The sequence below is a fragment of the Ischnura elegans genome, chromosome X (assembly GCF_921293095.1).
Source record: "Ischnura elegans chromosome X, ioIscEleg1.1, whole genome shotgun sequence".
NCBI lineage: Eukaryota > Metazoa > Arthropoda > Insecta > Odonata > Coenagrionidae > Ischnura > Ischnura elegans.
In genome coordinates this window covers 28,650,929-28,663,596 of record NC_060259.1, presented here as the reverse complement: position 1 = coordinate 28,663,596, position 12,668 = coordinate 28,650,929, and the positions used below count along the sequence as shown (strand labels likewise).

Sequence of the window (12,668 nt, the reverse complement as noted above, 5' to 3'; positions counted from 1 at the left end):
CAGTTGAGGGAAATTATGAAAGTCATATCCAGGGGCGGATCCAGGATTTTTTTATGGAGGGGGGGGGAGCACAAGAGTCTGACAGGTCTCTAATCGCTAAATCGCTTATATTTGAGATTAAATACAAAATACAAAAATTACAGTAGACAATATTCTCTTTATTTTGATATGAAAGTTATTAATATTAAATTAAATGATTGAGGCTCCGTAATAGAAAAAATAAAACTAATGTAATGATAACTGCATTCAAAATCTTGCCTATTTTTTAAGCATCTGGGAGGAGGGGCTCGTGCGCCTGTGCCCCCCCCCCTAGATCCACCTACGGTCATATCTGTACGTTTGAGGACATTAATTTTTTTATAATTATCTGCCTTCAAGGCTAAGTGTCAATATTACTTCTACGAAATATAATAAATATTAAAAAAAACCTAGACCCTAAAATATAGAAAAGATAAATTTAGCCCCTGATGATGGTATCTTGTAAAATCATAATTTGCCTAGGTAGATTTATTTTTGTGTTTCAAGATAATTATTTCATTCAACAAATGATTTCATTCTCAGAATAGATTTTAGTCCCAAGGCCTAATGCAACACATTATATTGGGAATTTGAAAAAATAATTTAACTACTGAATTGATGCATGCAAGATTGATGATGATTTCTCAAGTTTGAAGGCGAAATCAAACCAGAGGCCTGTCGATAAGATTCAAATCATAACCCCAAGCTTTCAGCAAATCCATCCATATTTCACAATGCTTCCTCTTCTTGCAATAATTGTCCATTTCTTTTTGTTGAACAAAAGCTAGCTAAAATTGAGTTTATGTCATGGAACTTACAAAGACAGCACCTTAAGCAGGACAGTTGGAAAACACTGTGTCAATGAGGTTGAGAGAACTGGAGGAAATATATTAGTTTTTTTAATTACCAAAGTGTTTCACAATTCAATTTTTGCAAAGACAAGCTCAATGAAGGAATATCCCAGTAATGAGCATAACATCTTGGCTATCCTTCAGGAAAAATTCTCATCTGAAAATTGATGGGATCAGACATATCTATCTATAATTTAAAAATTGTGGTTTTGAGGAATTGCATACCATCAAGACAGTGCAGTAAGGCCTGCAGCCCCAATATCAATAAATATCGCTAAAACATTTAAAATGACATTATTTTAAGCAACTTCAGAAGTGTAGTTTAGCAATTCATAATAAAGGTATTTATTTTTTTTAAAATGGTTTAAATATTAGAAAATAGTTGATAGTATGACATCGGTAAGGATGTTGCAATTGATGTGACAGCTCAATTTGAAGGAAGAGGTATGAAATTTCTTTTCTGGAAAAAAATCCATGGAGTCACATCAGGGCATCGCTTGATTGATTGTGAGATTGAAGAGTTAAATTAGCTAATTGGTAGGAATAAGGACGCAAGCTTATTGTGCGAGCCGTCTGGTCTGGGTGTGGAGGATGAATTATATTGGGAGATGTGTAGGATGCGAGTGGCAAGCCATCGGGAAGATTGGAGAGAAACCCGGCATCAGTATAAGTATGCTATTAACGAAAAGTGCCAACCCTAGTAAAACTTCCAGCTATAAATTGGACACCTCCAGTGGGATATAGCTGCATCTCCAAAAATGTTGTTTAAAACTCGATTCATGAACTTTGAAAGCGATTAAACTCTTGATCATGGAACATTTTTTTGGGTACCTTACCCAGATTATTTTCGGACTTAGTTATGGTATTTCGAGGAGGTGACCGACAGCTTAGGTCATTTGTGCCATGAGGAAAGGTTAGGTAAGGAAGGGTGGAGAGAAACCCGACGTCGGCATTAGCCTGCTCCTAACGAAAGGCACCAAGGGGACCACGGCTTAACGTCACATCCGACGGACGGAGTTTTGCGCTTGAAATGTTCTCCAAACAACATTCAAGCAGGGATAGGGCAGTCTCTGAAAATTTTCTGCCACCGCCAGGATTTGAACCCGGGCCCACAGTGTGGAAAGCCAACACTCTAGCTACCACACCAACCCGATCCCCAGCGAACTTAGTCTTTGGCACCTCTTTTGAAAATATTATGGATGGCATTGAATGAAAAACGTCGATACATCTCCAAAAATGTTGTTCAAAACGTCATTCATAAACTTTGAAAGAGATTAAACTGTTGATTGTGGAACGTTTTTGTGTTATCTTTGCTCGTTTACTCCAACTACATACTGTTTCTGGCTGAATATTTCTGAATTCTAGTATGTTCCTTCTAAATCTGGCTAGATTTAGCTGAATCCTGATAAATATTCTACCTGAAAATTTTATGGGGAAGGGGAAACCGGCCCAACATCCCATCTGACGGACAGACTGCTTGAAGCTTGAAGGACACTCCATAAAGCAGCCAAGCACAGATCGGGCAGTCTCTGATAAAATCTCCAATACCCCTGGATTTTGAACCCGGGCCCACAAAGTGGGAAGCCAGCCCACCAACCAGAATCCTGAATTATGCATGTGCTTTCTCATTCCACCGGAGGGGGGCAGCCTCAGGACTGAGACATGCCGATCCAAGGTTCTTCCATGCAGGGCCAGATCAAGGGGGGGGCCAAGTGGCCCGAGCCCTGGGCCACCCACCAAGAATAAGTCTTACACCAATATCGAGGCAAAGCTCACAAAATCGGAAAAACAAAAAAAAACATCAAGTGTGAGGGGCTTCTAAGTGAAGCTGGGTTGTTTTCTGGTTAAAATGTAGTCGTCAACATTGACTTTAATAAATACTTATAGCTGAAAATTGTGTTACTTGTATTTCCTGTCATTGCGTTACAAATTGCAACGCCTTGGAATAGTGGGCCTTCCACCAAAGCGAGCCCTAGGCCAGTGGCGCAGCGAGGGTGGGGAGGGTTGGGGGATAAGCCCCACCCCAGAGCTCAGAGGAATTTTTAAGTTTAATCCATTTTATCTAATTGGATTGATATTACTAATAGAATAGTGTAAGAATTAATAAAATATCTCTCAGAAAGCCGTTAAACTCACCATATTGAAACATTTATCATAAAATTCCGCAATTTAATAATTTCGCACCTACCGCTTATCCTGGTGGGTACTCCATACCCCCACACACACCGGTATTAGTTGCACCTAAATCCCCCCCCCCCCCCCAGCCTCAATTCCTAGCTGCGCCCCTGCCCTGGGCCACCCACATCCTCAATCCGGCCCTGCTCCCATGGATGTCATCTAAGAGCCTGCTCAATCAGTTGACGGATAAGTGATGTAAGGCGATGTCTTAATGGACAACGCCTTCCTTATCGCACCGATTTCGCCACGAATCACGCGCCCTCGTCTCCGCCTACCTGATACCACGTCTTGAGACAGCCTGATGATCTTCGGCGTCTTAGAGATTGCGAAATTCCTCCACCGGATGCTTTTGCGGAGCGTGGAGTACTTCTCCTCCGCATCCATACCCAACAAACAATCTCGACTCAATGTTTGGCCGCAACTGTCGCTCTTATCGCGGCCTCGACACTATCGCCAATGGACACTTCTGATAATTGACGGGGCGCTGACCGACCTTAATTCACGGAACACGGCTGAGGCACGTGTGCACGTGGCTAATTTCATACCTGCGTCCAAATATCTACCGCCCACGAATGCACATCTTCAGTCACGGATTAAGGGGACATATCGCTCTTGATCGACCGATCGTATCTCGTCCTTTTCGTGGCGTATCACTTGTTCAAAACTTATCTGAAAAAAAAAACGTATCTGAAAAATGTTAGGGCCTGTTCATGAGGCCTTATAATCATTTTCCTCATGGCCGTAACCAGGATATGTAGGCATAGTGGGTGGCAGGGGCGAAGCTAGGAATTAAGGCTGGGGGGGTTTAGGTGCAACTAATACCGGGGTGTGTGGGGGGTGTGGAATACCCAACAGGATAAGCGATAGGTGCGATATTAATAAATTGCGGAATTTTAAGATAAACGGTTCAAAATGGTGAGTTTTACGGATTTTTGAGGGATATTTCATTAATCCTTACACTATTCCATCAGTAATATCAATCCAATTAAGTAAAATGGATTAAACTTCAAAATTTCTCTGAGCTCTGGGGAGGTTTTAACCCCCAAAACCCCCCCTCGCTGCGCCACTGGTGGGTGGTGTATCACTTGGGGTTTACCTTGACTTTTGTGACAGCTAATATCATGATATTATGTTACCTCTGATGAAATAATTCCCGGGTCTCATAACGGGTGCGGTTTTGGGTAATTCGTCTAAAAATTTCGGGTGCCGAGTCTGCCATCGTCTTCAGGGTTAGAATCGAAGGAATAATTCTTGGGTTTCCACCGGGCACTATTCCTTCAGACTAGAAGTACGCCAGGAAAAACTCAAATTCTACATTATGTTACCTGTCGCACAGCTCCACAAAATATTGCCACAGTTGGTAGTGTGGCAATCTAACAGGAGCGGATTAACATTGTTGTTTTGGGGGAGTTCAATATTTGTTTGTGCATTCCATACTTTTGCGCTTGGAGTATGCAATACCCTGCAAAATTAATGCGTCTGAGGTCTGATAAGAGTAGACAAGCGGCTTTCAGATACTCATCCATTCTTTTTTCAACATTTTTTGCTAATCCGGTGAAATAAAAAGTTGGACTGCCACCTTAAAATAATACCATCTTCCCAATTCTTCCAGAAATTACGGTGGGGCGCCTGCCCACTACTGGGGTTCACCTGGAGATGGGGAATATTACGGGGGGTTCAGTTGGAGGGGATCCGCTGAGAACTGTATCTAAAACACATCTCGGGGGGTTTTCAGCCCCTACATAGCTCACTAGAGCCTAGATTTTCCTTTATCTCAAGCATGAACATATCCCTTATTGCATTTTAAATATGAGATTATAGTGATGCATTTTTTAGATACTGGCAAATGCTATCATAAGTCTACTCTGAAAATTTTCATGCGATAGCTTCAGTTTAAAACGAAAAATACGGCACGAAAAAATAATGTTCAATAGAGAATAGTGCGTCCTCTTAACAAGACCTATCGCTCCAGATTGTCTTTTGTCTTTTTTTCACGTATTGTAAATTACGCTATTATCTTCAAATTTTTACAGTGTAGTGAGAAAAACCCTCGCGAATATTAACCTGTATCTAAAACGTCAAAATTTTACCAATGAGAAAATACCTTTATATATTTCAGATACAGGCAAATACTGACAAGGGTTACTCTGAGTAGTCTGACATTTTCGGGAAGATAGCGTGCACTAAAAAGAGGTAATTGGTCAAGAAAGAAGACCGTCGAGAAGCAGTGATGCGCCATCATTCAAAAACGCAACATTCAAAATATAAACTTACTTCAAAGCTTTTCGTTGCTTCGATATAATATCACGGATAGGATCATAGGCGGATCCAGGGGGGGGGCACGGGGCACGTGCCCCCCCCAGACCCTCAAAAATATGCAAGATTTTTAATACGGTCCCATTATCATTGCATTCGTTTTGTATTGCGAGGTATCCTTGTGCCCCACCCAGAACAAAATCCTGGATACGGCCTTGCTTGTGCCCCTCCCAGAAAAAAATCCTGGATCCGCCCCTGGATAGGATTCTTCGATGATAACAGGAAAATTTACGGGATACATTATACCGTTTAGCCATAAATTTGTTTTAAATTAACTCTTTTCGGAGCAGTTTGAAGGGAAAATAGCGTAGGTAGGTAATTACAGGAGGAGGCGACCGGCAGCGCGTTCGTTCACGTCTATTGAGACATCGGTGAGAGCAAATAAGAAGGCATGGAGAGAAACTCGCTCTCTCTTAGCAGCGATTAAATATTATCGCAGCGTCTTTGAAAATGTAAGATTACTCCCAATTCGATCTACTACGAGTGACGTCATGGCAAAATAAGCAGCGCCTTAACTTTCTTTAGAAGTGAAATATTACTGTGTGTGTGTTTTTTTTAAATACAAGTCATTATTTAAATTTTCCTAATAAATTTTTTGTTTTGGTTACGAATGTATATATTATAAAATTTGAATCAACAAAATTGATAAAACTGTTGTTTGACTGTCATGTCTTTTGTTAACCAGCGCCGGAACGGAGTTCCGGCTCGTTTCGGCACCATGACACCACTGTCTAATACGACCAGTAAGAAAAACTGCGGGGGATCAGGTTGGTGTGGTGGCTAGAATGTTAGTTTCCCACCCGGCGGGCTTGGGTTGAAATCCCGTCGGTGCAGAGAATTTTCAGACTGCCTGATCTCTGCTTAAATGTTGTGTGGAGGAGATTTCAAGCGCAACACTCCGTCCGTCGGATGGGACGTTAAGCCGTGGTCCCCTTGGCGCCTTTCGTTAATAGCAGGCTCATGCCGACGCCGGGTTTCTCTCCACCCTTCTTTCCATACCCTTCCCTCATGGCGCAAATAACCTTAGCTGTCGGTCGCCTCCGCCAAATACCAAACAAGAAAAACTGCTTCGTAGCGAGGATTGACAGTTACACTCGCACAGCAATGATGCCGTAAGCAGAGCACGGCACTCCGAGGAGTTGTTGCCTTTTTAATAATTTCGATGGCGTTTGGGATTGGGTTTATGTGGTGGTTACATTGGCGAAGTTTAGAGTTTTATGTTGGGGGGCCAGCAATTCTTCAAGGGTTTTAGGGGAGTCCCCAGTGCAGTGGCGCAGCGAGGGGGGTTTTGGGGGATAAAACCCCTCCCGAGCTCAGAGAAAATTTTAAATTGTATTGATATTACTAATAGAATAGTGTAAGGTTTAATAAAATATCCCTCAGAAAGCCGTAAAACTCACCATTTTGAACCATTTATCTTAAAATTCCGCAATTTATTAATCTCGCACCTACCGCTTATCCGGGTGGGTATTCCACACTCCCACACACCCAGGTATTAGTTGCACCTAAACCCCCCCAGCCTTAATTCCTAGCTGCGCGCCTGCCCCAGTGAAACGGTGTTCTATAGCCCCTAAGTGTTCCTGGAAAATTTGTTGAAATTAGCCTCCGAAAGTAGAATTTTAGTACTAAACATTTTAGGACTAAAATTTATTTAAAATTTTGATTTTTATTTTCATAATTATTGAGTGCACAGGTTTTGTACTTTTTTCGGACAAATTACCATTTAAGTTGGGGGCGGGCGGAGGGGGGGGGGGGGCAGGCTCCTCGTGGTCCCCTAAAACTCCACCCATGAGTGGTTCAAGTACTTGCTTCCCACCCTGTGGACCCGGGCTTACGTTGTAGTGAACACATTTCAGAGGTACCTAATCCGATCCCTGCATGAGTGTTATGTGGAGGGTATTTTCAAGTACAGCATTCCGTCCGTCGGATGGGATGTAAACCCCTTGACACCTTATGCTAAGTGTAGACTAATTCCGACACCGGGTTTCTCTCCACCCTCCTACCCTACCCTTCCATTTAGCGCAAATGGCTTCATCTGTGGCTCGTCCACTCGATGTTATCTTCCTACCTGGAGGCGTCTCGCTCAATTTCGGTGTAATTTTTTTGAAACCTTATCTTCTCGTTTCTAAGATGGATAAAAATTATACAAAACTTTAATCCATCTTCCCGGTATTACCGAGAAATTGTTAGGTATTGACGTACTTACGATGAAGCACAGGTTTTTGCTTTCCTGGTGTATGATTCGTAAGGATTTCGAGGCAGGTCAATGGGTGAATGTTTTCCAATGTTACGGCCCTTGCCTAAAATTATGCACGACGACACTGCTAAGTGATCCTAAACCGAAACGTTGGGAATTATGTGCCCATTAACACGGCTGCTAACCCTAGAAAAGACCGCAGCGAAAACTCTTTCGGGCAATAGCAAAGCATATTTTGTGAACATGAAGAAAGGTAAATAAATTGGTACGAATATAAATAATCTTTTGGCCATGAATAATAATGACAGTGATCTGAAGTGTGGATATCCTGAGAAGAGAGTTAATAGTTTAAGAGCCATTTGAGATGCATTAAAGCCCCCGTGTTCCAAGTATATATTACGTAATCAAACACCTTTGAAGGTAAATAAACTTTCTCTGATATAATTCACAATAATGGTTAAAATTATGCTTCCAGTGAGAAGACAAAAATCCCGAGGTGAAAGTTTAAAATTCTGTTTCCAGTGTTTGGGAAAGTGATAAATAAAAGCGGATAACTTAAGTTGCATATAAAGTACTAACTTTGATGTAAAATAATACAATTACAGGTACAATAATAACTCAAGCAATAACTATAATAAAATCGCGACAGGAAAATTTTTGATTGAATTAACAGATAAAAATGTTAAGATAAAGATGCGGCTGCTATGCCTTGGACCAAAAAACACCGCGCGATCAAAAAACTGATCTTAAACTCGGCGTCGCTAATGCTTGCTCGACTACGCATGGGATAAGAACACGGGAAGCTTTGACACTATTCCGACATAAGCTCGTGACGCTCGGCTATGCAAATAACTTTTTCTTTACGCATATACAAAACGTGACCAAAAGTTATTTAATATTTTATTAATATCTTTGGTAAAAAACTGCCATAAAGCTAGTTTGCTGTAAAAAAAATAAGAAATAAAAAACGCTCTTATGAAGTAACGGAACTTTAAATTCCATTTATTTATCAATTGAGATTACTCTTAGGCATGACTTTGAATATTCGTGAGGAAGTTGAATTTGGGGATAATTCTGAGTACAACTTTGACCCCGTTTAACAATAACAATATATAATTAATGAGTGAGAACTAATAAAAATGTTAAACTATAGAGTATTCATTACAAAATGAACACCTTAGAAGGCAAATTAAACTCTCTTATATCATTCACAGCACTTATTTAAATTATGTCCGTCATAGTACGTATTGAATGTTCCATTAAAAATGTTTCTGCAAAATTTCGGCTTCCTGTCACGAAATATATTTGATATTTTTGACCTTTCCCCATCTTTTCTCGATTTCAATCCACTGTGCATCGCCGGTAATTTTAGTGTCGACGTGGATATCGAAATCATGTCCCACGGTTGAAAAAAAATTACAGCATATTATCCCTGGTTTGGAGTGGATTTTCGCAACACGAGTCCGCTCTTGATCATTTCCTATCTCGGGCATAGATATCGTCGAGGAGGGGTGGAGGAAAATGTGAATGGTGTACGTGCGTGGGTAAAAATAGCGTAATCGAGACGAGGTGGTTTCCTTAGAACATAAAATTGCTCTATGTCTCAGGAAATATGGGAAATTATTGCCGGCGCAATTACTTAAACCTCTTAATATACCTATAGAGTAAAAGTACCCAATGGCGGCGCGTACGTATACGCATGTGAGCAAGTGCACACCCAAACATTAATGAATTATAAAAGAAAAGTATTCCTTTACCACGAGATAGATAAAACTCTTGTCTACATATGGATGAAATATGAAGCTCCAAATGCTACGGCTACCTCCTTTGCGAATTCACCGCTCTACACACGTGCGATCCCGTGACATCGCACCGGGCGCATTTTCGGTCTATGTGATCGCTTGTGGGTACTCGGGCGGGACGAGGTAAGCGGGGAGCATGCCATGTTCAAGTATGTGCTTGGAGCAGACTCAAAACGACGCGAGTACGCACGCGCATGTGTGGTGAGTAAACTCGCAGGTAGTGTAGTGGTGTAGCTGCCACCTACGCTACCTGCGCTCAGGTTCCTAGTCCGTCAATGCATTCAGTGCCATTTAGCAGCATTCATTTAAACTTCATGCCCTTTTTCATCATCCTACATCTTCTGTAATGCACACCCTGGATATATATCCACCAGCCGCCACTGGAAGTACCAAAATGTACGCAGGTTTTCACGGAAGAACCAGAGATACAGGGAGCCATCTAATCGACATAATCGTGAGACTTAGGTTTCAGAATAATATAAAATAGCTTCGAGAAGCAATGCTGGATAGGTTCTCACATTAATTATGAAGCTTTTTAGAAAGCTGATTTACGACAGCTGAAGTGGGATTTACTGACAGAGTTCACAATAAGTGTTTTAAATGCAGTAAAACTTATCCTAAGTGGCCAACGAACAGGTAAATGAAAATTGGACGCTTAAGAAGGTGCCCGCTGAATGGAGATTAGGCAATATGGCTTCCAGAGAGGAACAGTAAAAAATGAGTTAAAAATGAAGGTACTACCTAAAACTGGCATGATTGTCTTCCTAGAGTTTCAAAATTTTAATTTTATGCATAAATTTAAGTGCCAGGAAACTAAATGCTAGTTGCAGCCCCCGGAGGGCTGACTGTCTTTTCATTCGAGCTCCTAAGGAAACGAAAGGTCAGAAGTTAAGGATGTACGCCTCCATCGACGCTCTTTAACCCGTAAAAATGTTACAATAGAAGAACCATATTCCATAGTATTTTTTTGAAGTGCATGTCGGAGGTTGGCCACATAAAGATTGGCCTGAAAAAGTGGGCGCTAGCCGTCGAAAAAGGTAGTCTATGGAAAGATGTGAAATTAGTATTGCTTACAAAGCCCGGGAATTTAGGAGTTTCAGGTGTGAAAATATGATGGATAGATAATTTTTGGGACACATTTATTTTTGTACGTAGTTTCAAAGCTGCTGAATACCAATCCGAGGTTTTCCAAGAAAATTCTACCTGGAAAACTGTATTTTTAATGAAAATATCGAAAACTATGCCTCGCTGGCAGTAGGGTAATGACGGGTGGCAAGTAGGAGAAGTAGTTTTGAGACTGATTTTCAAGCGTCATTAAGTTTGCCTTCCGTTCCTCCTACAAAAAGTTAATGGAACCTATTTCGTAGGAAATTATAGCTTGGCGTTAAATTTGCATTAACTGTTTCCGTTACTTTCTCCAGAAAGGGTTGTTTTTTTACAAACTGAGAACGCATTGGTATTTTTCGATATTTTCGTGAAAAACGTAGTTTCAAAGTGAGGATTTTTTTCGGGAAACCTCGGATTTGTGTTCAGAAGTATATTCAATACTCATACGTACAAAAATCATCTCTCCATAGCAATTTCAGAGATAGACACTTTTTTAGTCCTGGTTGCTTGGACTAATATGGGATATACATTCAGTTCCGCAGAAAAAGTGGACACTTATAGAGGAGGCCGCTGAATAGAGGTGATCGTTTGGGAAGGTTTCAGCGTGCTTGCATCTCATCTAAGTGAATCTCATTTCACATAAAATATCATCTAAACTAGTGAATTCATCAGTGTCAGTAGAAAGAAGACGTAATGTTTAAGAAATAATTCTATCATAACTTGTGATGCTTTTCTTAAGGCTGTTGATGGAGTCTATTAAGTAGATGTACGTGATCTTTTCTGTTGAATAATTACTTAGATAGAGCTTCATATTTATAACAGCTGGCTTGATAAGAGTTTTCGCAACGGCATTAACCGGTGAGGGGGTTAAAAATTAGGAGCTGTAGTTGTACAATCAATTTACCTACTTATATGCGATATTTCAAATTAAACTGTTCAGTTAAATCGAGCTAAAGGCGGGATGAGTGTGTAAATTTTCCCGTCAGCTCTTTTTTGCGCTTACTAAATTGACTTACTAAAAACTTACTAAAATTGACGCCGTGATGAGACGAGCAAACGAACGTAAATGCAATGAAAGTCACTTCGTTACTTCCACAATTAACGTAAACGGTCACAAATTAATAGAGGCATGCCTTTTATTCCTTCGTTACCATCATAAGTTTTAAGGTCTCTTTCCTCATTATAAACCTTATTGTTGACTGATAAATTATACACAACCCCGATATACCGTCAAATATCACAGAAATTATACCAACAAGTGAAAGATGCAATGATTTGGTATGCTGTAGAATCTAAGCACAGAAAAAGATCGCTTTTGTGTTGAGATAATCCATAATTCTTCATTGAATCATGTTTGCTGCTGTGAATCGATTAGGTTTCCAATTGAACAACACGCCTATGCAGAAATAGGCTTATGGAAAGATGATTTCCCCCTGTACCTTCAACGGTACACGAAATAACTCTGTGAAATCTTGAGTTCATGATTCAATAAATATAATTATCTTAAGAAGTTCCACACCTTTTGTACTGGTACGCCCCGATTGTTTTTAATACTCTCGGGTCATTTTCAAGGAAAATATCGATGGCTATACGTTCTAACAACACGAAAATTTGGCAGGTCTAAGTTAATACTGCTAAAACTGTTAATAAAAAATAAAATTCAAGCAAAAAACAACTCTTTGTTTGCAAAATTATGCTTCATTTTTAGTTTTATGTATTTTTGGTTTTTAATCTCAATTAAAATTATATACATTTTACAAAATAAATCGTATTTTTGCTTTTCTGAAAAGTTGCTATTTTTGAGATACGTTTTGTTAGAACTTAGCCATCGATAAACTTCATACTGATGGCGATATATTCGCATCTGACAAAGGGAGGGTATAGCAGTAGGACGAAGACAGCTGAGATCATACACGCCATTGGGAATGGGAATGGTAGGGATGGAAGAACGTACAGAAACCCGACGTCAGCATTAGTGTACCCTAAACGAAAGGCGCCAAGAGGACCACGGATTAACGTACAATCAGATGGACGTACTATGATAAGTTGAAGTGTCTGTTGCAAAATAATTATTTAGAGAGATCTTCATATTTACGACTGCTGGCTTGAAAATCGCACTCGCAACGGGTCTTCTTAACCGGTGAGAGGCTTAAAGTTTAGTGGCACAGTCAATATATCTATCTTTTCGGTATTTTTTAC

The 12,668-nt window shown here is 40.3% G+C and overlaps 1 protein-coding gene across 2 annotated transcripts in view; it reads right to left on the bottom strand.

Annotated features, from left to right (window-relative positions):
• LOC124170978 (1-phosphatidylinositol 4,5-bisphosphate phosphodiesterase delta-4-like) overlaps positions 1–12,668 on the bottom strand; it is a 61,159-nt gene that overhangs the window by 25,562 nt on the left and 22,929 nt on the right. Inside the window, exon 1 of one of the 2 annotated variants that reach the window (XM_046550085.1) lies at positions 3,323–3,446. The exons of the other annotated variant lie outside the window; for it this stretch is intronic. Coding sequence (XP_046406041.1) covers positions 3,323–3,431 — 109 coding nt within the window. The 5' untranslated portion in view covers positions 3,432–3,446. Of the gene's footprint in view, positions 1–3,322; positions 3,447–12,668 lie in introns of those variants that run through there. 2 annotated transcript variants of the gene reach the window in all.